The sequence below is a fragment of the Taurulus bubalis genome (genome assembly GCF_910589615.1).
Source record: "Taurulus bubalis genome assembly, chromosome: 13".
NCBI classification, from domain to species: domain Eukaryota; kingdom Metazoa; phylum Chordata; class Actinopteri; order Perciformes; family Cottidae; genus Taurulus; species Taurulus bubalis.
Genome location: NC_136601.1, coordinates 12,713,101 through 12,740,506, shown reverse-complemented (window position 1 = coordinate 12,740,506; position 27,406 = coordinate 12,713,101). Strand labels below are relative to the sequence as shown.

Sequence of the window (27,406 nt, the reverse complement as noted above, 5' to 3'; positions counted from 1 at the left end):
CAGACATGAGTAGTGTATCATTAGAAGTTCATTGGATCACTGTAATCTTGGACTAAATCTATTCACTTCACAGATTAACTGGAATATCAAAGAACACAATGCAATATAACTAAACAGGCTTGATCAGGAGCTGTGATAGTGACTGTGAATCCAGAGAAAGAGAGATAGAGAGACAGAGGAGGCGGGAATCGAATCTGCTTCTTGCTCCCACTATTCCCCTCAAGGCAATGTCAGGATAAATCTTCTAAGGGATTATCCCAGCTACACAATGTTCTCTGTTCTGCCCATTGTATGCCTCTTTAAGCACAATTGATAAATTAGTTATTTATATTGTGGAAGGAGTCAAACACTGGATTTTCTTTTGATTTGGTTGGTTTTGGAAGCATTACGAGCTGCGTGTGTTCTTCCCGTGCCAGATTCCACCGAGTAGACGACGTTCATGAATTTGTAAGCGTACAAATTGGAGTGGGGGAACTTTAGCATGCCAGAAGTTTTTGCTTTTTTAATACCAAGGGTACCTTGCAGGTATGGTTTTCAAGTACAGAACCGTCAGCTGTGTTTCCAAGCTAAAGAAAGGGCACTCGGCCAGCAGGAGTTAGACAATGCTATGCAGTTGAGATGCTCTGCTTCACTAATTTCAGTTTGCCTGCCAGCTCAATAGGGGCCCGAATCAGTCTTAAATGAGTTACACATGGGATCAGATATCTCTGTGGGAACCCTCCTGCTTTTAATTTAAGGTAAACTAATAGCTTAATTTATTTGTAATTGCAAAAAAAATAATATCCTGCTTTAAAACTGTATCATGTTATCCACTTTCAACTGGTAGCTCACTCTTCAGTAGTCCATGAATTTTAATTCATTCCAGTGTTTAGGCCAATCTCCCAGTTGTATGAAGCGACAGAGAGTTTTAGTCAAATTGAATTACCCTGTCTGTGATTCACTGGTCTCACCCCTTACCGTCCTCATTTCCCTCATCATTCTACTCCTCCTCCTCCGCCTTCCTTCTTTTTCTCTTCCTTTCATTTTACCCTTCCTAGTTTTCCTTATTTTACCCATCCCTATAACTGCCTCATTTTCCTCATAGACGGCCTCGAGACAGCAGTAAGTTGTATGTCTGTGTTTTAACTCTGGTTGCCCCTAGCGCATGTAAATGACTTTGGTACTTGATGTTTGAAGAGAAAAGATGAAAAAAAAGATCCCTAAGTGCAAAATCAAACAGATAAGAGGCAGAATTTTTCACTTTGCTGGGGAATGTGTGTCTTGACATGTGCTGCCTTTTATGTGTTTCTTTTAAAGTAGTCAAGGGCAGTTACTTTTGGAGGCGTTCTAATCCTGAATGTTAAAGATGCATTTATGGGTTTCCATTGCTGTGACATTAAGTATGTTTTTACGAGACGTCCTATAGAAGTAGAACAGACATTGCTATAACTTTCACACTAAACCAAGTTGATGTGTACATGTCGGCCCTTGTGTCATCACCCAGTCCCATATGTGGGACTCTGCACTCTGGAAATATTCTACGGAGTGATCATACATACATAAGCAACCAGACACAGTCATATAATAAAAACCTGGCGGAGAGGAAATATCTCACATGCCAGGCAGTTGGTTGCTCTGTACATTTAAGCCTATATGCCATATGACCCAAATTACACCAAGTCATCCAAATGACCTCTAAGGTGTTATCTCCAAAAGGCAAACATGGCAGCATTACTGCCCTCTCCTCCTTGCCAAGGATGCCAGAAAATATCTGACTTTGCAAAGATCCAGTGTAGCTGCATCTGCAAATTCATATTTTCAAGGTTAAATGTTGTATCGAGAATATGTGGGAGATAATAGTGTTACAATAAATTATGGGAATGCATCTCTTACACAGTTCCAGACGAATAAATCAGTAGTTGAACAGTCCTCAGTGAAATAAGGAGAGACAACCAAGCATGTCTTGGTGCGGACAGTAACAACCTTGAAATTTAGAAAGAGCATCATGCACTAAAGGGACATTCTTTGGTGGGAGTTAAGGCTAAGGATGCAGTGAGAATAAGATTAGTGTTTACACTGTGAAATCTACAAGGTTGAGAGGTTAAGGTCTTGTCTTGTGATCCTTCTTAATAATCCGTTCTTAACTTCTGGTGTGGAGCCCTTTGTCCTTCTCTGACCTGGATCATCAGCAGCAAACCCATTAGAAAGAGAACACCAGATGACAAATACCTCAGGATCATGCTGAGTATTCATCTGCCACATTTGTCTGAGTGACAAAGCATTTCCTGTAGGCAAGGAGGGTAATCATACAGGGTTACCATGCGGCCAATGGATACATTCTGTACGCGTGAAAATCAACTCACTGACAATGTCCGTCATCTATTAGTGTGGACAGAATGTCCATCCATGGACACATCCATCTAGTGAAGTCCACAGAGGCTTAATTTACATTATCTGGAGGGAGACACTGGCCTCCATTTCTTCCCAGCGTGCGTCTAAGCCCAGAGACAAGCGGCTGTACATTGACAAGTGGATGAAACTCCATAACTTAACGGGAGAGACTGGACACCCCTGGCAATCTTTTTGTTGTGTCTAAAAATAGTGGGTCCCAGCGGCCTCTCTTGAAAAAAGCAGGTTCGCTTCATTATTTTATTATATCCCCCCACTCTGATTTACATGCACACCAGAGGATGCACAATTTCTATCTGAGCGTCATGGCTGTGGCAAGGAGCTGTGTACTGATCCCCAGCAGAATAGCAGGTTACAAAAACAAGACAGAGATCCTCTCAGTGCATACCATCCTCAATAGGCAGACATGATCTCATGTTATCCATGTTTCCCCCAAAGCATGACGGCATATATGCATCATGTCAATGAGATCTGGTCTAGGAAACTCAGCCTTTCCAGTCATGTTAAATAATGTATCAAGGAGCCGAATGGAGTTTAATTTGAAACAAATCCAGGATTCAGTGTTGCATCATCTGATGCACTTCATTCACTTGATGTTTTATTTTGCCTGTATGTGATGCATACTTAAGTACTTAAATGTATTTCCATATTCCCTAATAAACTATGAATAGATCTTTATTCATCTTATTGCATTGACTCACTAGCATTTATCTGCATTACAGTGCACTTTCACTGATAGTTGCCTTTGAACTATGTGTGACCTCGGTGACTCTCCCTCTGTGCAGTCAGCACCCATAGTGAGTACATGGCAGTATTGGACACATGAGTAGCAGCATGCTGAGCACCTTTTATCGATTACACCATATATCATATTGTTGCCCAGTCGAAAACAAATGAGGCCAACTGAAGCGTGAAAATATGAGTATTGTGGTTCCTATCGGCAAGAGCTGGCTGCATCCAGAAGATTATGTGTGGGAAGACTTGGCTGAACTATTTTTACATTTGTCACCAGAAATCTAAAGACCGTATGTCATGTAAGGAGTGAACAACATGCTTTCTTGCACCTCCCAGGACAACAAGGAACTTAAAAATAAATCTGGGTCTGTTCTCGCAGGTGTTTTTAATCATCCTGAAACTCTTCCCAAAAATATTGTCAAATGGCCAATGTTTGCATTGAGGAGGAATCCCACAAAAGACTCCCAATGATTTGCAGACATTGGTCGATGTGAGTCACGAGCGGTGGGGGTCAAACAAATGTGGTGTGCCTGGGTGACCTTAATCACTTCCAGGTTCATCCAGGTTCGGATTTCACTTGTGTGCCTTATTTCAGGTCACTGCCTCAAAGTCAAAGTAGGGCACAGTCATTATCTGAGGGAGCATAACACAATCATCCACACAATACAATAAGGTCGGCACAATTCACTGAAGTGTTGTCCATTACCTCTGGGCTTGAGCATGTGTGCTCCATCACAAGGAGCGCCTGTCTGTATGTGTGGAGCATTGGTAATATATGTAGCGAATTTGTCTGTAATACATGTGCAATTCTCCTGGATGCCTGGGTCTTTCTCTTTTGCTGAAAACCAAGACTGTAACCTCAATCACAGTGAACCACAAGCAGAGGAAAACTGATTTGGAGAAAACCTAGTGGTCTGTACATGGGATCTTCGAAATAGGAAGAGGTGAAGTGAAATTGAAAATAAAGTGTTGAAATGGGTTAATAGTGTTTCCGATGTAACTATTCTAATCCCATTAGATTGGCTACATATGTATTTATTGCAGAGGAAGACCATACACCATAAGGATTGTGAAAGTGGTCAGATTCCTGTTTCATTGGTTTTACTTGTAAAAGATAGTGCAGAAACTGCAATATCCTTACCCGGGAGAAACTGTAAATGAAGTCAGTTCTTTCAAAAAAAAGGTTACAGTTATAACCAAGACATAACTGCGAAAGAGGCATCTCGAGGGGTGTGTGGGAAGCAGCAATTTCCTTCAAAATTCATTGCGCAGCATGACGTGAAGCCATTTCACTTCATAATGACTGTCTGGCCAAGCAACAAAGACCTCTGCAACAAAAAAACTGTCAAAATGACATGTAATCTGTCTGATTGATCCTGGGAACGAGTTGCTGCTCTTTTTGAAGACTTCGTGCACATACATTCTTTATGAGCATCAGTGAATATCACACACTTCCAAATATCACTCTTCCAAATTATCTCTGATTCTGTGATGCTTTCATGTTGCTCTGGTATTGTGGAACATGATGCCAGGCACTAAAACTATATTTTACATTACTAGATATTGTATATTAAAATCAACATGCTATTCAGTAAAACAAAGTGTAGCTGCTTCTGATGGAGAAACGTGATTAGATCAAAACTTTAAAACCGCTTGTTAAAAGGTTGTTTGTTTTGTTGTGCTGTGGTTTCCACTCAATGAACCAACAGTGTCCTATCACTGATGCAGGTAGAGATCCAAGCCATTAGAAGGAGCTGTATAATGCGTGGAAACCACTGACTAGCATTAGCTTTTTTTGTGGTTCACCATCTATCATTCTCTGCTAATGGCTCTTTGCATACCTCTAAGCTGATGTGCAGTTTGCATACACATCTCAAGCACATGACATGCAGTGTGTTTCTATTATGAGGAAGCACTTACAAAGCACAGCACTGATGACAAGGGAAAAAATCTAATTACGGCATTAATCATAGCAACTATGACACAAAGATATCAAGCTGTGGATGTAGTTGCAATTATAACGTGCACTGTTCGTGGGTCTTGTACAAACTGCTTTGAATGTAATCAGATATTCACATTAGAGTGCTTTTCAAGCATTCACTTTGAACCATTTTGCTTGTCACTGGATGAAGTGAGAGCACAGAAAGAAAATCAGCATGCTTTTGTGTACGTCTGGATTAACTTGCACTGTGTAAATGTTTGAGCGGGATGCATTTGCGGCCTCTGCTTGTCTTTTATGTTTCTGCCCCAGATTGAGCCTGACAGCCATGTACAATATCCTGTTATAGAACACAAATGCACAAAGGACGAAGGAAAAGCATCAAATGCTTTGGTTAAACAGTCCTTCCATACGTGGAAACCTTTCCACAGTCATCCTGCTTATGTCATGGGAAGCTCTAATTAATTAATGGGCTGATCTCATCAGACAAATTCTTTTGTTGCAAGTGTCCAGTCCAAACTGAGCAAATAGCCAGAGGCACTAGGTTTGAGATGTTTGCTTAGAAACCCGATATAAACAACATAATAGCTTATATGCTTACATATTGCATGTGATTAGAACGACATGATACTGCATCTTTTAGTTGCCACAGTGAAATGATATGCAGTGAACTCGAGCAAATAGGAGTTGTCCTGACATCTATTGTGATTCTTTCTTTTAGTCTTTCATTTTACTGCACAACATAGAAGAGAAAGGGCTTGCCTCCGTCTGTAGTCAGAAGAAGTCAGCACACTGACTGTTCAGTCGTGAAGTGTTACAGTTACCCTGGAGTAGATTTCTGGGTCTGTAGTGCGAGTGTCATCACATTGAGCAACAAGCAGCTTCAAACGTGAGTACTTATGGGGATATGACTCATGGCATGTCTTCTCGTGCTTGGATATGGCTGGTCCACTGCACCAGAACAGGGGGTGTTTAAAATGCAGTAATTAGCGCAGTGTCCAGTTAATTTTAACAGGGTTTGCAATGGGACTAATCAGGAATTAAGAGTCGGCATCAAGTTTAAATCGCCTTCTTTACGCATTCGTGGGGGGATACTGTCAGGATAGAAAAAGGCAATTGTCTGCGGTCTCCCGATTATCCCTTGCAAAAGCCTATAATCTGGCTGAAAGTACTTAAAGAGTCAAGCAGCAAAATAAACAACATTGATTATCATTCCACTGTTCTTTTTTTCTTCTTCTTTTTTTCAAAGTGGACCATGCAGAAAAGGGAGGCGGTTGGGTGTTGGGGGCTAAGGTTGCACCTTCCCCCTTCAACGCCATCTGCTTGGGCAAATGTTAAGGCAGGCTAAATACCCCCTGAGTCCTCTGTTCAAACCAGATTATCAGCTATTCTAAGGAGGCGGACGAGCATCTTAATCATCTCCCAATCTCTTTTACAAAAGCAAATCAAGAATTCTGCACAAGGATTACCAGGATTAAGGAGGAAACAGACACAGCTCTCCTTGAACAATATCTTAAGTTGCAGCCTCTCAGTCTGGCTACCTTCAGCATGCAAGCATGCAACAACTGCATCCTGTCATGACATTGTCCTTAGCACTAGTTTAATCTTTCGAGCTAAAACATCACTTTCAGGAATGGTTGTTTTTGTGATGAATGGTATAATGTTAGCATTCTGCCGCACACTATAAGTGCAGCACTACAGTGTTCAATTGCATTAATTTAAAACTGTTGGAACTCATTTAGTCATACAGCTCAGTTACACTTCAGAAAAGAGCCTCTGCTTTAGAATATTGACAGCACCACAGAGTATTGAACAATGACCCTAAGTGGGACGTGGCTAGATTTGGAAACTGCATTTATTAGCCCAAGCAGCATGATTGATTGAAGCATACAGTGGAAAACCTGTCTAGCAAAGAGGATAAAATGAGGGTAAATTTCAATGCAAATAACCTCTATGTGGCCGTCGCAGAAGTCCACAGAATGCTGATACACCTTGTAGCAAACAATATGAATACATTTTGTCTTTTCTTTACTGTTTTTTGGTTGTGTGCTTGGGTGGGATTAGTGACCTTGTGATCAAAGAGGGGTGGGGTGAGAGGTAGCGTGTGTCTCCTAAAGAGTGCTTGTAAAGCTCACTTATCCCTACTGGTAAAACTGGAGTAACATCTACTCAACAAAACAATCAAGCACTGACAAAACCATGTCAAAGCAAGTACATCACCAAACATGTAGAATGCCTGTCAATTGTGAGGGCACTGCTAATCCTACACGAACGATCACGGTGGATTCCTCTACCTGGGATATTTTAGGGAAGACAGAGACACACTACTGTCTTGCAGGCACACAAGCAAACCATATGCTCCTTGCACACTATCAGCAACTACTGTTTTAGATCACACTTTTAACAAGGAACAAACAATTGTACAAGCAATCGATGTTCCTCTGATCCCCGCTCCACAGTCACACCTCGTTTAATCAACAGAATTGTTTTCAATGAAAACAATCTCCGGGCTGTAGAGCTACTCAGTGTCTCAGAAAGAACCACTCGGCGGGCTTCCACACTGATTTGATTGTTGCACACACAAAGGTAGCTAGACCACCGCAGCTATGGGGGATGATTGAATTATTCAGTTTGGCAGAGATTTGGCAGCAATTGTGCCGAGTGTTGCCTTGAGTGGAGTGCAACAGAAAGACAGCATCTTCTTGTTTCCTGCTCCACTGCACAGCACATGCATAAATAGCCCCTGCTTAAACAGTCAGTATTGCTTCAGGACAACTTCACAACATACTCTGTATGCTCGCTGCTGGGCTAATTGACCTACACCTCTCCATGGACACACAGAGCATGCATGATCAATTTAAAGCATGTATCATATTCTTTCTTGAACACTTAAACAAGAGGCATTGCTTTTAGTCGAAGAACAAAACTCCAAAATACCACTTCCTTGAATAAAGGAAACTCGATATTCAGAGCATTATGATAGCAGCATAATGGTATTATTTTTTATGTCAAGATACAGTGGAGTAATGGCAAATGTAATGAAGTCGCTCTCTCTCTCTCTGTGTAGGGGTAGTTTCTCTTTGCTTTCTTTAAATAGCACGGCTGGCTGCGCGTGCTTTTAGTGCATGTTTGTGCTCGTGAGGGTGCCCCATTAGCTAGCGCATGACAGCTATGGAAGCGTTGCGGAAGCGGCCATCTTTCGGTTCCACCTTGGGTTAGCCCTTTCAATTTTTTTGCAGTTCTTTGCGTTGTTGCTGTGTTGTGATTGACACATTATCTCGCTTTAACCATGTGCTGTCCTACTCTTTGACTAGAGTACAGAAAGTAGATTTTGATGTGGATGAAACATGGGATAAAGTTGTGAAATATCACTCATTTAGAAGCGGGTCAGTTAGCGACAAGTGCAGCTTTCATGGTACACTACATAAAATGAGCCGAAACAAAGTTGTAACTCATCAGGCGATAGCGATGTATTTTCCTCTGCTGTGAAAAGTGTGTGAATGGATCATTAAGTCGATCAATTTAACTCATTAAGCTGCTGGCTAGTTAGCGAGCTAATTTACTCATTCCACCTATATTCGAAAACAGATTACAGAAATTGAACGCACACAAGTTGCATCTGTCAGAGATTTCCTTTGTGAAAGATAAAAAAAACTACTAAAATATCAGGATCTAGGTTGAAATAAACCCATTAAAGCAGAACGTCTTGAGAGCAAAACAAGCCCGGCACTCTTGCAACATGTACTAGCCTTGCACAGTACAGTAGTCGTCCCTCACAGCACAGTAGTGAGGGACTTAGCAGAACACTCTTGGGAATAATGTAACGCCCATGAGTCATGTTGAGAGGGCAATAGAAATTCTCCCAATCTTGTATTTAGCACATTTAGGGAAATGTAAAACATTTGATGACATGAGGACCATTTACTTTGACAAGTTCATTTCTGTAATTTCAGAGTTCAAAGAGCGTGACCCTCTTAAAATTAAGAATTACTCAGAGGTGAAGGAGACAAGCTACATCTTGCTGCCCAATATGAATCAACAGACCACGACCTGAGGGATAGTGAAAGGCCGAGACACACAAAACACAGTGTGATGGGATCTGTTGAAATGTAATTGGAGAGATGATTACTGAATGAATTATTCTGTTCCATAAGTACGCTCCATAACATTACTGTTAACTGGAGATATGATAAAGCTGTTATACTTGACTTCATCCTTCCCTGAACATAAATCATTCATCAGCACACATCCTAAACAGGCATAAGGATATACTATCAATGCTGTATCAATGTTCATATTTTGTGATGGTGTATTGTCCAAATATTTTGACAAATTGTATTTTGATTCTTTTGGAATATTGTTATTGAAATTTTTATTTTAGTTTATGCATATAAATAAAGCCCCTTTGAAATTGAATACATCTGATGTCACCACTGAAAACACAAGGATTGGAAGGTGTTAGGATTTTATGAATGTGTGAGTGGCTGCCAAAAGGATAAAATTCATAACTTGTAGAGAGGGAGAAAAAAAATCCAAACTGACCTTCAAACACTGATTTCATACAAGTTTAGAGAAATGTTTTTTGTAGTGGTGCTCAGATTACTCAATGCACATTGCTTTTTAAAAAGTTAGCTGAGACAGCAACTGCTGCAATCTGTAATCTTGAATTGTCATTCGATACCATCTGCAGCAGATGACTGTGATCTCAGCGGACAATGTCAGTGACTTGTAAAATCAATGTAATGTGAAGGAAAAAAAAAGGTTTTGCCATCTTGATAGCTTCTTTGCAATGTTATCCACAGAATAACAAATAGATTCTGGTTTTATGTTACATTTATCAGAGGGGAAGAATTGGTAACAGGAGTGAGGTACTGATTGTACTGATTGCATTATCAAGGTTGTGGAAGGTTACTGGGCTTTTACCACTTCTATTTTTTTCACATGACTAACTTTATATGTGGTTCATCTTAAAATACATTATTCACAACTGATCATACACATGTATGCTTGATAATTGCAGTGCCTTTGAAGATGTTATATAACAGAAAACTACTGTCTCACAAGCTTTACTGAAAAAGCCTGGTAGCCATACTGAAAATTGTGAAAAAAATCGAAAACAATGAAAAGTACAATTAATGAAGACCATATGGATAGCCTCTCCACTGCAGCATAATGAATTGCTGTGTGTGTCTGTGCAAGCTCTTCTGTGCTGGTCTGTATATGTTTCTCCATCTGCAGACATATCATTGCATTAAATGTAATCAAACATAATATATATATATAACTAGCATCCTGGCCTGTTCAATGTAATTGAATACTGTGACTTCATAAATCATGAATCAATATGTCATGAAGCAACTCTGGAATTACTTCCCTCAGTCACATACTGTAATACAACCATGGGTCAACCTTTAAAAATCATTTTATAGATGGTAAAAACACTGGAAATGCACTTAACGTGAGCTGACCAAAATCACAAGCGCAAGCTGAGACCCGTAAAAACGGCACATTTCTGTGTGTACAGATGAGCAACAACAAAATAGTCCAAGGACAAAGACATTTTCTGTTATAAACTAGACCGGCAACTCCTGCTTCCACTAAATCTTTTTCTTTCCTGCCTTCCCTTCTTTCTCACCTTTGACTCTACACTGAAGCAGAAGAATGCATTTATCGCCTACTCTATCTTCACACACAAATGTTAAGACTCATTAACGCTGTGGCTTTGTTGGAGTTATTTATTTATTTATGGCTCATTTGAAAACAGTTCATTACTTAATTATGAAAAACAAGAAAAAATCTAATCATAATTTATCTAGCTCAAAGAGAGACAACTACCTTGTGATCAACTCAAGCTCTGTGTTTTTTTTTTTTCAAAGAAAGAACGGGGCATTTAGCAGGTTTACATTTATCTATAAATAGAAGGCTGACATTTATGCACTCTCCATAAGAGAATGCTCGACTCTGCTGTGCATAATTTTCTCAAATCACCAAGGAATCTTTCCCTGAGGGAACTGATTATCTCTTTCTCAGTTTTAAAATATGAGGTAACTTTGATAAGCAATTAAACATTTTCTGTTGTCTCCTTTCTGGCTTTGTTTTATGCCTTTCAAGTCTGTATTTTTGGATCAAATCCGCATAAACACTGCATAACACAATGTTAGAGCAGCGGTTATTGCATCCTCCAGCATCAATCTTCCTCTCAGATGTGCAACACCCTGTGTTTGTGTACTGCTGTACATCATAATAGCAGGGTTATCATTATCAAATGATCATTATCAGCTCTCATGGAGGAGAAACCAAAAAATATTGTGTGGTTCCAAAAAAAGCTTTTCTTCTGCTGTTTTCTGTCTGTGCACTTCAAAGGATGTGCTCTAACCAAATTTCCATAACTTTTTTATTTGTAATCTGTTCCTAATGAGCGATGTATATCTACACCATTTCTCCATCTTAGTCTCCGAGTTAAGTACGTTGCAAAATGTAGAAGAAAAGGAGGAATGGGCAGCTTTTCTCGTGCTGAAATGGACCAATTAATAGTGTCGAAACCAACACAGCCGTACATATACATCTCCAGGCCACAGCCTATTTGACATACACTATATGCTCCTGGCTAACTGTTTATGAAAACAATAAATGATTATTCTGTTACGGGTGTTGTGCCTTATTTTAGTCTTACTGTTCTCATAAAGCAGATACAGTCACATGTACAGAAAACTGAACTGACTGAGTGATGCAGACTAATATTGGATGCTCAAAGCAATGAATAAGAAGAGTCGTCAAAAATGCAATACAATGCAAAAGACTTTAATAAATTTCAGAAGCGCACACATACATAAACAAAACATTTACAGTTTTCTCCACACTGGCAAATCAAATTCAATTACAAAGATCATGTAAGGTGCATATTGTACTTCACATTGAATAAAAGTGAGGTTGTCTGTCTCCCTTACAAGGACAAAAGCTCTCCCCCATGTATGAGTTTTTTTTTTCTTTTCCCCAAAGATCAGGCAAATCTAATCATTACACAGTGCTAGGATGCTATGTATATGTCATACTGTGGCTCCTACGCAGTAGTGAATACATTTGATACCATAATTACATGAATATACCTCCTTCAACAAGAACAACTTGCCTCAAAAAGAGGCAACTCATAAAATTAGAAGCTTTAAAATAGACATAGTCTGTAGAACCATGACATATTAAGTCCGGAACAAAATCAAAAAGGCAGTCCGTGCAGTGATTTCATTTAACTATATATAGGCTCTCACAAGAGGGGAAATGGCCTCTGGCGGAGTCCATCTGTACATTTCCAATTGAATACACAGGCTATGTCTATTTTAATGACTCTAATTCTATGGTTACATGTATGTGCTGTAGGTGTCTGTTATGCCTTACCTATCAAAGCAGTCTTTAGCTTACCAATTAACAGGACTATTGAACAACAATGCTGCTAACCCATCAAGCCATTTATTGGTGTATACTTTATAAATTATTTTAGGCAGGACAAACTGTACCATAATGATGTTATAGGTGAAGAAACAGTGGAAGCAAATTGATGCTTCGAACAAAATGGCTCAGAAGTAGTAAGTGCACCATAGTGGGTTTTCTGTCAAATCTTAACTTATTGCTGTTTTTAAACCGCTTTCCTTTTCAGTTTGGTGTTCAATGTTCTTCTCGTCAGAAAATATATTTTGTCAATGTAAATATGTGCATAAAGTCAAGTAATTTTTGCTAAAGCCCAACAACTCATTTTAAAGACTGCCCAAGGATTATTATTATTCTCACAGGTTAAATCACATCCGAATTTAAAGCAAAACACAAAAGGTCAGGCTTAGTGGTCTTCAAATCTGCCCTACATAAACCGCTTTTGATTATAACCCCAGCAGTTAGTCCCTTGTGATTGTGGCTTAGCTCAAAGTATTAAACTTGTCCAACCATTCGTCCCACTCTAATAACAGCATGGCGATCGGTAGCATGGTTGTAAATCACTACAAACGTGGTGGTATTGTGGGGCCATGCCTTGCTCCGTAACGTTAGCCACACGTCTTCACTACAAATGCTACCGGTGGCATCAAACTTGGGACAGAAAGAGGCCAAAGTTGACAGAAAAGGTACACTGTGATGTGGGCTCAGTACTAATGGAAGCCTACAGGTTGTAGACCTCGCAGCATAAATACACTATAGGTCATTACTTCCATGAGCAAGCTCAGAGAGAGCAACGTCAAAAGACACAAGAATCAGAAAGTAAGAAAAGAAAATGGCCACCAGGCAGTTTTGAAAACAAAGCAAAGAAATGGAATCAATAAATATAAACACCATCAACTCTGTGACATACATAAATATAAACATAATTTACAGATCTACTGACTGTATTTAACACCTATTTTACAGTGAGTGCTGGAGAGGGACGTTTTGTGAGGAGGGTCCAGGGCATACAGTATTGTCCTCACTGACACAGGTAAGTAGTAGCATACGACTCAATAAAGCATTTCAAATTCACAGGAGGAGCTTTGTCAAGTTTCAGCCAGGCAACATGAAGCGTCTCTCTTTTTTCTGAGCTCCCCCCCCCGTTCGCCCCTCCCCTCCAAGTTCATCTTTTCTCTCGATTGTATGAAGAGATGGGGTTTGAGGCTGTAGAGACAGTAAAGTACTTGTTTCAGCTCTTCAGTTCTCTCCTTCCTTCTTTCCTCCCTCTGCCCTCTCTCTCTCTTTTCTCTCTTTGTCTGGCTTTAGGTAGTGGAAGCTAGAGATTGATTTTAATCCTGTGGGAGCGAGCTGTACCTGTGCCACAGAGTGTGCCATAGTGTGGTGGTTTCAGTGCCGTCTCCTGAAATATAGAGAGACAGACAGATATAGGGAGATTGTAGTTACAATATCATCGAGCTCTGAGCAGCCTAAGCTGTAGCCTTATCAGTGTGAGGCTACACTGAACACTGAATAAAAAATCTCCGAAGAGAGTGTAGAAGATTAAAAAAAAAAGCATTCTTCAAGGCACGGCTGGCAATTAAGTCATTATCTTGTCAGGTTTCCTTGAAGAATGCTACAAGTGTCACATGCTTGTGCATTTTCCTGTACTTATCAGAGCATGCAATCCAATTATCACTCCCAATTTGTCTTTTTGTTTCCCACCACACTAGTGCAGCACTCTTCATTCCCCCTCAAAAAGCCATTTGGATCAAATTAAGCCCACTCTTTCTTTCGGACCCTTGCCAGTGGGTCCTCTGATATGTACAGAATATGACATTTTGCTGTTCCTAAGAAGTTTAGCAACACATCTGCCAATATCTGAAATAGGAAGAATCTGACCTGATGGTGCTTACATTAGCAAGGCACAGTGATGCACAGATGCAATGACTCAACAGAAAAAAAATAATGATAATAAAATTAAATAAAGCCAGTTGCGAAGATTTAACACTATTATATTTGATTAACAAGCCTAGTTAGCCTTTTAAAATTGTGGCTTCAAACCCCTGGCTATGCACCCATTATGAGTCAGCACAAGCGCTTTGTCATCAGACCACGGGTGGCTAGTGTGAAAGGCCCATACCGTCGCCCACACAAATACATGACTGCATGCAAAGGTTGAGTTCAATGCTGCCAATCGTTTTATAATGTCATCTTTTTTCATGAAGATAATATAATAAACTACATTTTTAAGACGGCATAACTCTAATGGTCTAAGTTGAAATTGCAATGTGTGTGTATGTGATACTACAAAAACACCAACAGCAGCTTTTCTTACATTGAGCCACAGGAGGAGTTTTGTTAAGCAGTGACCCTATGTGCTCCGTGTGCCCAGAATTATGTGCCAAACAAAAGAATGTATTAGCCTTTTTATGCCCTGCATATTCATGGTGATGTCTGAGATCACTCAAGCAGGGTGGTGCTCATTTGATCTCCCTCCGCTAAAGTACATACACTCAAAAGAGCTCCTCACTGGAGGCAGATTGACCTCTAATATCACAGGGGAAGGGGTTAAAAGAAAACGATGAGATGCGTAAAAACTGAGCAGAGTGGTGAGGGGAGGGAGGAGGTTTGCATTTGCAAGTACAGCTCTCGCTGAATAATGAAGCCATATGGTGACACAAATCGGTGGTCTCTGAAGTATTTTAACAAGCTTTTACTCTTTATCAGCTACATCTGTAAAGTCTGCGAAAACATGTTGGTGACCTTCACCATAATCATCTCCTCCTTTGTGCCCTCCGCATCGTTATTCCATGGGTAGGCTTTTAGTCTTTGCTTTATTTCCAGCTGCTTTAGGTGCGTAGGAGGGTGTGGGGCAAAGAGAGATCACTGTAAAGGCCCTAAAGCACCATCTGTCACTCTGATGAACAAAAAAGAAAAACACAAAGACCTGCCTGTGATCTTTAGTTTTGGACTTCTGTTATTAGGTTTAGGCTTACAGAGAGACTGAATAGCTGACATTGACAAACCAAATGTAGCTTTTGTTTTAACAGCCACATTTGGAAAAATCTCTTAAAAATCTAATTTCTTTTTACCTACTCAGATAAAAGCCCCAACCACACTTTTTGAAGGAGTGTTTTTTTAAGTGTTCTTCTTTAGACATTGAAAATAGATTTACTTTAAAGGAACACAAAGATGAAATCGAGCAGCAATGACATTATAATAGCTTTGACAAACAGGACAGCTGGTCATCTATTGTGACATGACTTTGGAACCTGAGAACGTGACTCCCCCAAAGATAGTGCGTGGCATCACTGATAATCTTAAAGGATGGCTGCCTTTTTTCTTCTTATCAGCCTCATTCAAAACCTAATTACGGTGATTTTAATCATACTGTACTACGAGTGATTAACCCTTTAGTGCATTTAATTAACCTTTGCAGCCAACGATTATCATCAAGCAAAACTTTATGCTATTTTTTTTCCATGACACAGGCTTTAAATAAGCACACTTAAAACTGGTGGGAAATCTAATGTCTAAAGTGGGAGGCTTCACTTTTCAATTGCTCAAGGGGACAGAAAGAAATGATGTATTATCAGCTTAACATCACTGATGATATGGTTGGTGAGTAGAACCAATGAGCCATATTTTTCTTGATAATATTCAAATTCTGGGAACATGTGGCACCGAAATATGAGAATATTAAACTGACTAAACGTGACCTCTCTTTGAGATATGAATAAGTATAGAGTACCTTCGAAATAAATGGATTCAAATAGAGCTTGAAGATTTGGTAGGATGTTTACTAATCATATATTCATTGATTTTGAAATTATTTTGACAAAAATACTCCAATCTGATCAGCAACATAAGTGAAAATCAATTTAAGTCCTTGATGCATAAAATTCATGACGGAAACTAATTCAGAATTGTAGAACACATTCTGAATATTTCTGCATATTTCAGGGCAGTCACTACCAGTAAGAGGGGGAAATCATCCTGACAACTCGTCAGTGTGTCGTATAAACACATTATGAATTTAATCTTTGGTACCAAGGGCATGTAGCTGGCTTATGTATAATGTACCATGGCAGATAGCTTTTAACCAGGATTTTAAATAAAAGGTGGATGAAGGGAATGACTATCAACTCTGTGTGGGTGTCTTCATAAATTATCCTAAGCACAATACTTCACAGGATCAACAGTCATTCATCAAAACTATGCCATGAGGAATTTGAATGCTTATAGATGTCACACAGAAGTGTACTGGGAGCAAAAAGACAGACATGAACCAAAGATCTGAAAACTGTGTGCAATATGAGGCTAGACACAAACAAAAGCAAGCACCTCATCAAACAAAATCAATTATTGATGCAATATCATGAAATTGACCCAGAATTGGATGAATGGCAGTTGGTATAATTATGATCAAAACAGTAACACAAACGAAAGCCAATGCAACACCAAAACCCTAAAAAAATAAAAATCACAAAAAACAAACAAAATGAAAAACAACAAATAAAAATGGGTGAAAATGGCAACAAAAATTGAACTTGAAGTTTGACATCGAGGAGAAATATGGATAGAGACATATCCATGTAAGTAAATTGCTACCCTGTGCGCAGCCTTGATTAGGTCCATTGTGCTGCTGATAGCAGGTAAAATATCAACTTGTGCATGCTGCCATGTATTCGGGATAGAATGATCTTCAGTATCTTCTCTAACATAAATTACAACACATCACTACAGAAAACCTTTATTGTGATGTCATTACAGGCTCTGTGAGGTAATTTAAAAAATGTAAAGAATGTGTGCCTACATATGCCGTTTATAACTATAATTGGGGCGGTCATTAAAGTAGAGCATTTATAGGCTGAATTCAACGTCTGCGTAGCAGGCTTTTTATGGACTACAGCTCCCTTGGTGTTTAAGTATATTGGTCTCAAGGCTCTGCGTCACCTTGATCTCTGTGACCCCCTCCCCCTGCCCCAAGAAGTGCTCAGTCTTCCCCACAGTGCTCTGCTCTGGCTGTCAGCACTGAGCAAGGCCACCTCTCCTTACCTCTGATTTACATTTATTTCCCTCGCCAGCTTTTATTTATTGGGGCACTTCGCATTTGGCACATCTCTTACGGAATCATAAGCCCTTTGCTGTACCGTGGCATTCAAATGAGCATTCTCTCCTACAAAACCTCACTGGCAAAGGCTAAGACAGCAACTAATATTTTTGTTTTAATCCACGAAAAGTGGGACTATTTATCAAGTTGTTTTAGGACGTCAAGAGCACGTTTTTAGTTTTGTGCTCTTACCGTCACACTTTTTCCACTGCCATTTAAATGTTTTACTATGCCGTGTTTAAAACATGTCAATCCAATATATTAGCACACAGCATCATTCACCCCTGACCTCAAATACATCAGTAGAAAGTTCAATCACTGCCACCTACCCAAGGCTCTTCTAAATCAGACTACATTGCCACACACCACTCAGACTGAGTTAAAATAGCTAGCCATCATAATTGCACTGCTGCAATTACTCAAGCTTTTGAATATGAAATTAACCTGCATATTTGTATAAATGATTATGCAATCATGAGTGCTTATGAAGGAGGGGGAAAACATGAATTAATAACGGTAAAGTGACAGGTTTGCTGTATTAATTGGGACAAATTGTGTTTTATTCTTTTCATTTCTAAGTGCAAATGACATTCATGTAGACATGGTCATGGTCTGTATGGGAAAATCCCTTGGCTCCATGCTGCCACCCTCCCTCTTTCACATCACCTACCATGGGACAGCAAGGGGAGTGTAAGTGGGGACTAGTGTGGGTGGGTTTAAAAAGGAAGTCATGAATTACCTGTCGGGTGGTGATTTGCCCTGCAGTCTTGAATCCCCCCTGACAGCTGCACTCTGAGACACTGTATGGGTCGGAGCTAGTCGATGAGCACTTGGAGAGTGAGTCACAGCCCACCACGAACGTGTTGTCCAAGGGGAGTTCCTGGATCACATGGTGTTTCTTTGGGGCCACTGGAGTCTCCGGTTTGATTTGAAATGTAGGCTGAGGGGACGCGGACTTGTAATGCTTGGCTAAATCTGGGCTGTCAGGTTTGAAGGTGGTTGGCGTTGTGGCCCAGTTGTACTTCCCCATGGTTTGCTCCTCTAACTCCACAGGGAGATCCAGTGTGCCATTAACATGCTCATGTGTGGGGTCATCAGGCTTGGATTCATCGATGGTCACAAAGTTCAAGAGAAGGCTCTTGGGGGATCGCTTCTTTCTCTTCTTTTTCTTCTTGATCTGACGGTTGTCTTGGTTGGGTGACACCCACTCGCCACTCTGCTTGCCCTTTTGTACCACTTTGTGTCTGGGTGTCTGTCGGCAGCGCACCAAGGCAGTCACAAATATCACCAAGATGACAGTCATGGTCCCTGCTATGATTGCTATGACAACAATCACATATCCATTGGCTTGAGGTGTTACCTCACTGTCCCCTATGTTACGATCCAAGGGTGTCTCCATACTTTTTCGCAGCTGCTCTTGGATAAAGGTAGCGTTTGACACAGTGTCATTGACAAACAAGTGAATAAGTGCGATAGCATGTAATGACTCAGGCTGACCAAGATCTTTGACTTTGACTACCAGCCTATGCAACCCGTGATCAGCTGCCACTATTTTCTCCTGCAGTGTTATGTTACCCATTGTCTTGTCAATGGCAAAGAGACCTCGAGGGGAGACCCTCGATGTGATGATGAGGCTGCTGATAATGCTGTACTGCAGCTCAGCATTCATACCTGTGTCATTGTCAATGGCAAACACTCTGGTGACCACAGCGCCAGGGGTGGTGGTGGTTCGCACTAGGTCATATGAGTAATTGGAGGATGGGATGACGAACACAGGGCGATTGTCGTTCACATCTACCACATTGATTGTGACCTTGGCGTAGGAGGAGCTTGGAGGTTGCCCTCCATCAACTGCCTTAACCATAAACGTGTAGGAGCTTTGCTGCTCCCTATCAAAGGTGATATTGGGTTTGATCACACCGGTTTGGGGGTCGATGATGAAATTATCTTTCCCGTTCAAAACGGACAGGGTTATAATCGCATTATCTCCCGCATCTGCGTCCGTCACTGTGATTAAGCCCACAGTTCCATAGAGAGGCAGGTTCTCAGGCACATAAAAGTTGTACTCAGGGTGTGTGAAAGCTGGGCTGTTGTCATTAAGGTCCTGGACGATTAGCCTGACAGTGACATTGCTCTGCTGGGACGCGGAGCCATTGTCCCTCGCTATGACAGTGAATGAGTACCTCTCCTGCTTCTCTCTGTCCAGTCGTTTGCCAACGGAGAGAATTCCTGACCGTCGGTCTATGTTAAACCCGTCAGGCGCATCAGGGCCAAGAGTATAAATAATCTCAGCATTATGTCCACTGTCTGCGTCAGTGGCACTGATTTTTATTAACTGTGTAGAGGGGTCATTGTTCTCCGGAATGGAAAGTTGGATTTCCGGCTGGGGGAAGATGGGTGCATTGTCGTTCTCATCCTTGATTTTAATTAAAACCATAGCTGAAGTGTTCAAAGGAGGCGTCCCCCTATCCGAGGCCACTATCTTAATTGCATATTCTCGAGTCGTCTCATAATCTAGGGGGGCAGCTGTCTCTAGTAAAAATTGGTCATTAAAGACAGGCTTCAATCGAAAAGGAACATCGTGGTCAGTGTAGCAAGCTACTTTACCATAAAGATCTGCATCCTTGTCAGTAACAGTGATGAGAGCTATTTTGGTGTTGAGGGGAGCATTCTCAGACAGCAGAACAGTCCCATTAACCAGGTTGATAATGTAGCGAGTGTCTATGGAGGGAACATTGTCATTAACGTCTGTTACATTAACAATCACTGTGGCTCTAGAGGGGGTGGAGCTGCCGTCACTGGCAAGGACGATGAGTTTGTGAACAGGAGTCACCTCCCTGTCCAGTGGCTGCTTCACAGTGATCAGTCCTGTAGAGCTGTCAATGGCAAAGTGACGTTTGGTTGAGGCAGAGATCTGGTTGCTGAAGGCAAAGTGGATCAGTGCGTTGGAACCCAGGTCTGCGTCCGAGGCATGAAGCTGAGCAACCGATGTCCCCATGGGGGCATTCTCTGGCACCGTGACCTCCAGCTCAGTGTCCTTGAAGACGGGACGGTTGTCATTGACATCGGAAATGGTGACTTGGAGGATGGCGGTGCTGGACTTGGGAGGGTTGCCACCATCCTCTACCTTTATCTTCATCACAAAGGTGTCCTTCTGCTCGCGATCCAGGTTCTGCTGAACGATAAGCTGTGGCCACTTGTCCCCTTCAGGAGTCTCTATGATGTCTAAGCCAAACTCGCTGACGCTCTGCAAAGACAAGACAACATTTTGAATATTCAAATGTAACACCATTGACAAAATTCTACCCACATTTTCACTTTGTTCACGTCAAAAAAAATATAGATGTATATGGATGTATGATATACTCTCAGGCATTCTTCCCCCTGCTTTTTGTTTGTCAATTGTCTTAGAAAACCAAACAGCTTGTCGAGGTATTTTCTTAGGTTTCTCTGGTTCGTTTGTAACCCTTGTTGAGATCCGGCTTCTAGGCAGTGATGAATGTAAAGAGCAAACTAAATGACCCAGGACATTTTTAAACAAGGCAGCTGGTTATTGGCTCTGCACATCTCAGTATGGCACCTGTTAATCAAAAGCTTCTTCAAACATGCTAATCAGCAGATTGTTTTACTAATTTCCCACCTACACTATACAATAGTTGCCCTAGAAACCTAGAAATTGTCAAATTATTCATGATTATACAAATGTTACCAACCATTGTAGTAAATCAAGTCCTTCCACCCTTCTTTACAACTACTGCTTGAAGGGATTCATTTATTTCTTTACTCTCCTTTCCTTTTTTCTGCCTTCACTAAAATGAGATTTCACCCTACCTTCCTATCTTGTGTCAAGTTAGAATAGAGCAGGCAGCCCTGCAACATTTTACTTCATAATGGGAGAGAGAACGCTGGAAATGGAGACACAACAGCGAGAGTTTCCATTTAAATACACTGCAAGACCAGATCACCACAGATTAAAAGAAGGGAGTGAAAAACCCTGCATATTAGAAAGGCTTTTTGCTCAAGAACGGCTAAATCTAGGCAAAAGTAAAGCCGGAGGAAATTGAAAACAAATGCATAAGTAATCCCCATGAGAAACCGGAGGAACTGGCACCGGCTGTTAAGAGTAATTGCCTTCCTCCCAAAAAACTAACACTAATATTTACAATTTCAGATGGGGTACGGTATGGATCCATAAATGTTTTCAAATTAGACAAGAGAGGAAGGAAGGGAAGGACGAAAGGGAGAGAGGGAGACAAGTGAAAGAAAAGGAGAAAAAGAGAGATCAGGGGGAGGAAAGAAGAAGAAGATCAAGCCCATGAATGAGCTGCATGCACATTATGAAACAAAGAAGCCCTTTGAAGCTCTTTCAGTCAGAAGTAGTTTCATGGTAAAACAAGAAAAAGCATCCTCTTTAAAGAGATAAGCTTCATGCTGCACACAATGTTGGAAGAGATTACTCTGTCTAGGCACAGCTATCAAATGAGATTAAGATATATACATTCTCCTCGTTCAAGGAAGTAACATTTCAACCAAATTGTAAGTCCTCAGTAGGTTTTACAATCTAGAACTGTCCTTGTGCCAGCATAGTGTTGTAGCCGACACAAGGAAACGTGCAGCTGCAGCATGTACATTATTATGTACTTTGAAAAACTGCTTGCCAAGGGAATGTTGTCAACATGTCAGTGATTGACAGAACTACTTAAATCAGCCAACACTGCAGCAATGATCTTTCAGACCTTATTTTGTGATCCTTCTGGCAAGAAGGAGTCATTTAGGGATAAGCAGTATATACAATATGTGTGGAAATGTAGAGGGACTGTTTTATGGATGAAGCTGAATCTTCATGCACTTCTCAGAACTATTTCTGGCATCAGTGAAAGGTCCACGATAACATTCTGGGGGCTCTATTGCTAAGCACGACTCCATCCACACAGAGCTCCTCAATCCCCAGTTGTTTGAATAGTTCACAGATTCTGCACAGTATCTGAGTATCTGCTGCACTGATATTTGGCAAAGCCTGATTTAATAGTAGGATGTTGAGTTAGAATGTGTCAAAGGGAATGCTGCACAATGATTTATGAGCCAGCATTTCCTCTATGCTTTTGTCTTGGTTTCACACAATTTTACAACTGACAAGACGGCACTCAGCGCATTTCAATACGTTGAAGGGAGCTATCTTTCAGGCTGTGCCTCCTGAATGCAGAATTAGCCTGGTGAATTGTGATAAGATCTAGGGCAGGCTAAGAAAAGGCCAAATACTAGCATGAATCACTCACTGGAAACCCTAAGGGTGAGCGAGAAGGACAAAGCTCTTTAAACGGCTAAGCATGCCCATTATTTTGTTTTCTCTTCCACCACACATGTACTGTACAGGTACATGTCTTTTTGAACTTCGATGACTTGGCAATCATTCCACATAACTGGTTTTGGCAGCGATCATAGAGGGATCATGGCACTGTATATGTGGCATGTGTGTGGTACACAATCGATTCACAGATGGCTAATTTAAATGAAAAGGGATACTGACAGAAACAGTGGTGGCTGATGATGAGGGAAGGATGACACTGAACCCCGTTTTGCAGACAGCGCCTGATCAGTGGATGCATCTTTCAGTCAAGTTGATGACCTTATTAAAACTAAGAGGGGACTGAGATTGGGCTGTGAATATATCAGGAGGACTCTAGTCACGCTGATGCCCATGGATAGGGCTAACTGGGGAGGGCTATTCATCACAAACTATAGCACCTCTTTATAATGCTGATAGAGACTCACCCTCTCTCTGTCTCTCGCTCTCATTCCTCCCTCATTCTTCCTCTCCATCCCTCAACCACTTTCGCCCCTGGCCATGATCTCATGCATATAATTAAGACAAAAGAAGCTGGGAATTGTTTGTCTTTTTTGTCAGCCCTTAGAAGAGGATAATGTGTCAAAATAGGATGCTAATGAAAACTGGAAAAGCTTGACAGTGAGCTCTCTGCTCATAAACCCTATTCACTGCCTATAGGCAGCATGCAATGCACTAATCTAAATTTCCTTGCTACTTGGGAAGGGAGCTTGAATAAATTTAGTATCTTCAAATGCAAAGTTAGCATCAGTTTAGGAATAAAAATATTCAAGCCCAGACTTGGAGTACCAGCAAAAAGACCACTCCATTCACTCAAAAATCTCAGGCATATTTCAGAAAGAAATGATGCGCTAGGTAAGATGGCAAAGGGTTAAAGTTAAAAGCCCTCCAGATTGCCCAACCACAATGTGGACACCCACTTCATCAGTAGAACATGGCTCAACATGAACCTACTTGAAAATGACGCCCGCCTTAAATGTGTCTAAAGATGCTGACATAGATGCACCTTGGATTAATGTAGTGTGTGATTCTGGTAACTCATACACCACTGGAATAAGGAAAGAGGCCAATGTTTGTGAACAGTCAAAGTCCCATGCAACGTGAAGAGCAGAACCTCCTTGAGTCTTTAGTATGTTTCTGTGTTGGCCTCTGAGTTATCCTGTGAATACATACCATTATCTAATCTGCTTTCATGGGAGATCGTCTTCCATCCATGCATGTTATTGTTAACTCTGACCTTGACCATTTCTTGGGACGCCTTCTCTGCAGTTCTGGTGACGTAGCACACCACTACACACATTCCACTGATGGCAGAGTTTCACTTAAAGTGTGATTACACCATTATGTGTAATGCCTGAGCACTGTGTTGGATGAAATTACCCGTTGTCCCTCTTAACTTTGGAAAAGGACAATGTTGTAAAGAAGAAAAGGCTACAATGTTTCTTTCATTCTTTCTATATGTTGACAATGCAGGCACGCTACGTGTGGAGAGGTGGACCATTGAGAATGGCTGACTGTGCTACACAATGGTAGCAATTTCAGCATCTTGAAACTGGGCAAACTATCCTTCTGAGGGAGGTTCTGAGACAAATCTCACAGGACCATACAAAGATAGTCCAAGGGTGGCTTAGCGGCCAAGAGCTATTCTAGGAAATGCTTGCACATTCCTTCCCCACTAAACCCTTGGCTTTCTAATGCACTTCTGAAATAATAAAAGATACCAAAGGTTGAACATGTTTCTGGTTCCTTTAAAGCTCCTCCTTGTGTTTTACTTTTATGGAACCTGGAACACAAGGAAATTAATCTGGAGTACAATGGGAATATAATGAGAAGAACTGAATCAGGGACACAGTGCCGAGGATGCTCTAAGATAAATTCTCTGCATAAGATAATACAACCACAGTCTAGGCGAGGGTTTTAGAAAGCTTTATATTGTGAAAAGGGCAAAGAAAATGATTGCAGATGATCATCATAATGAGCAGAACGTTTGGTTGGTGATTTTCCAGGCATGAACAATTCACGACATTGCACTGGAGAGGCCTTGGCACTGGGACTAAAAATGTAAATTGGTATTCGAGGCAGACACGGAGAGAAACGGTTCTGTTCATTCCAACCCAGTGTTAACTTCAGCTGAGACTCCAATATGGACATGTCATTTCTGTTTTGCACCGTGCACTCAAAATCCACTAACCTTTCTTTATTTATTATGTTTAGGGTTTCCTCCAGAGTGCTTGCATCTGCCTCTTTAATTACACTTCATTTGTAAGAGCTCATGTCATCTCCGATATCCATCTATCCACAACGCATCGAGGGTTGTCTAGACTACAAATGAAAAGTGCATATATTTCTGGATTTAAGGCTGACTCTATTTGGCAACAAAGGAACATTGCACTGCAGTTTAATAAAGCATAATTTAGATGATGAAGAAAAGCTTTTCCTAGTTCTGCATGAGACATCTATTAAAAAAATATAAATAGTATTCTCCTTCTCACATGCTTGAATCTACTTTGTTCAGCACATGTAACCTGTTGTTGGAAATTGGACATGCAATATATGCTTTGTATGCACTTTCGATTGCATATGCAGTAAGATATTACTGTACATGGTGAAATATTCCCCTTCTTTATAGTCTTCTCTCATTATGAAATAAAGCATATGGAAATATTAATGGCTGGTATAAAACATTGTAGGCATTATGACATATTCTACTTTATGAAAAAGTAGGCCATATATTCAGCAAGTCAAAATGAATTTCTTTTTTGGAAATACACGACAGCACTGCACTGGCAATACAGCAGGTTTACAGGAGAAGCTGTACTGCAAAATCTGAATCATATTACATGCCAAACATGATAAGAAAAACCTGAAGACAGTAAATATCTTAAGGACTTAATGATTAAAAATAGTCAACCAATCAGACCCGTGGCATGCTGCAGGCATAGTGTGTCAGAATCATCCAAAATATGTGCAGACTGCTATTCTGTTTGCCTTTCATCGAGTTATTTAATAAGACAATTCATTTCATACTTTCTCAACCATTTTATCTCTTTGTAATTGTTTCTCCAAGACATATTGCTACAATGGTCCTTGGTTTATTAAATTAAATTGTTCTGTACTTTTTTTTGTAAAATGCCTATTTATGAGACAAAAACACATGTTATTCTATTAGGTCCATGAAGCAAACCAGTAATGTTGTACTGTACCAGTACTGTACCAGTAGAGGCATCCGGCCTGTATCATTCACTATCAATATTGTTCACTCATTCACTATATAATTAAATTAACATGGGGATTGTGAGATACAGTAATATCAACTTAAGTTAGAAATTAAGCTTCTGGCACTAGGATGTTTTACATGTTTTACTATCCAAACCCCTCCCTGATTAATACTTATTTTCAAAATTAAGATAGCTAAAGCCAGCCTGAAAAATAAAAAATACCTCTTCATTTTCACGTGCTATATGAGAGATGAAACAGGGGTGAGCCTCACCTTGACCAGTTCATAATGTTGGATCCCATTGATTCCTACATCGGGGTCAAATGCTGAGGGCACCGGGTATCGAGTATTGATGGCTGTGTTCTCCGGGATGGAGATGTTTATTACAGTGGACTGGAAAAGGGGCGCGTTGTCGTTTACATCCTCAATCAGGAAGCGGATCTTTACCAGTCGGAAGATCTCATCCGGCAGCACGGCCACCTCGATCTCATAATAGCAGCGTTTCTCAGCGAAGACCCCCGCGCACAGCTTCTCCCGGTCAATTCTGTGACTGGTGGTAAAGATCTCTCCTGTGTTGGCCTCCACCCTCACCAAAGGCACGTCACCCGTCTTGTATACAGGCTTGAACTGCAGCGGTGAGGACAACCTGACGTTGGGGTCCAGGTTGAGGTCCAGGTCCTTGCGCAGGTTCCCGATGCGGACGTTCTCCGGCTGCTCCTCCTTCACCGTGTAGTCCCTCTCCTGGGCCTGACATAGCAAGACCACACAGGCGAGCAAGACCACCAGCGCATGGGCCTGACTTGCTAAGTCCATACTCAAGCGGAGATGGGAGCTTCACTTCTACAGCAGCAATTCTGCAAAAAGAGAGGTGAGACGGAGAGAGACAAAAAAGAAGGGAGAAAGACAGAACATGCAATGTCAGTGCACAAAATGATATGGCATTCAAGTTCTGCTGTAATTAGTACTATTTCCCCTCACGGAGAAATTTCAACATGACCTGTTCATCCTAACTAGTTATACAAAGGATGTGCGCTCATGTCTTTCAGAGCAAATTAACGACCGTTTTACACAATTAACCTTTGATGACATCCATTGAGCAAGCGGACGTAAAGGTTAGTAGTTCACATATTCCATCAATCCATTTCATTGCTGCAATGAACCGTTTCATATTTGTATTGAGAAGTATGAAAGCAGTGGAGTCCAGTGTTGTGATACAATTGTTTGCTTTGAAAGCTTGCTCACGAACTACCGGCAGGAAAAAATGTG

The 27,406-nt window shown here is 40.9% G+C and overlaps 1 protein-coding gene across 1 annotated transcript in view; it reads right to left on the bottom strand.

Moving 5' to 3' along the window:
* Nucleotides 1–26,953, bottom strand: part of pcdh11 (protocadherin 11) — a gene marked incomplete at both ends in the record, with an annotated part of 115,152 nt that extends 88,199 nt beyond the window's left edge. Inside the window, 2 exons of the mRNA XM_079229039.1 lie at nt 18,319–20,826; nt 26,414–26,953. Of these exons, the coding sequence (XP_079085165.1) occupies nt 18,319–20,826; nt 26,414–26,953 (3,048 nt within the window). The remainder of the gene's footprint in view (nt 1–18,318; nt 20,827–26,413) is intronic.
* Nucleotides 26,954–27,406: the final 453 nt, after the last annotated feature.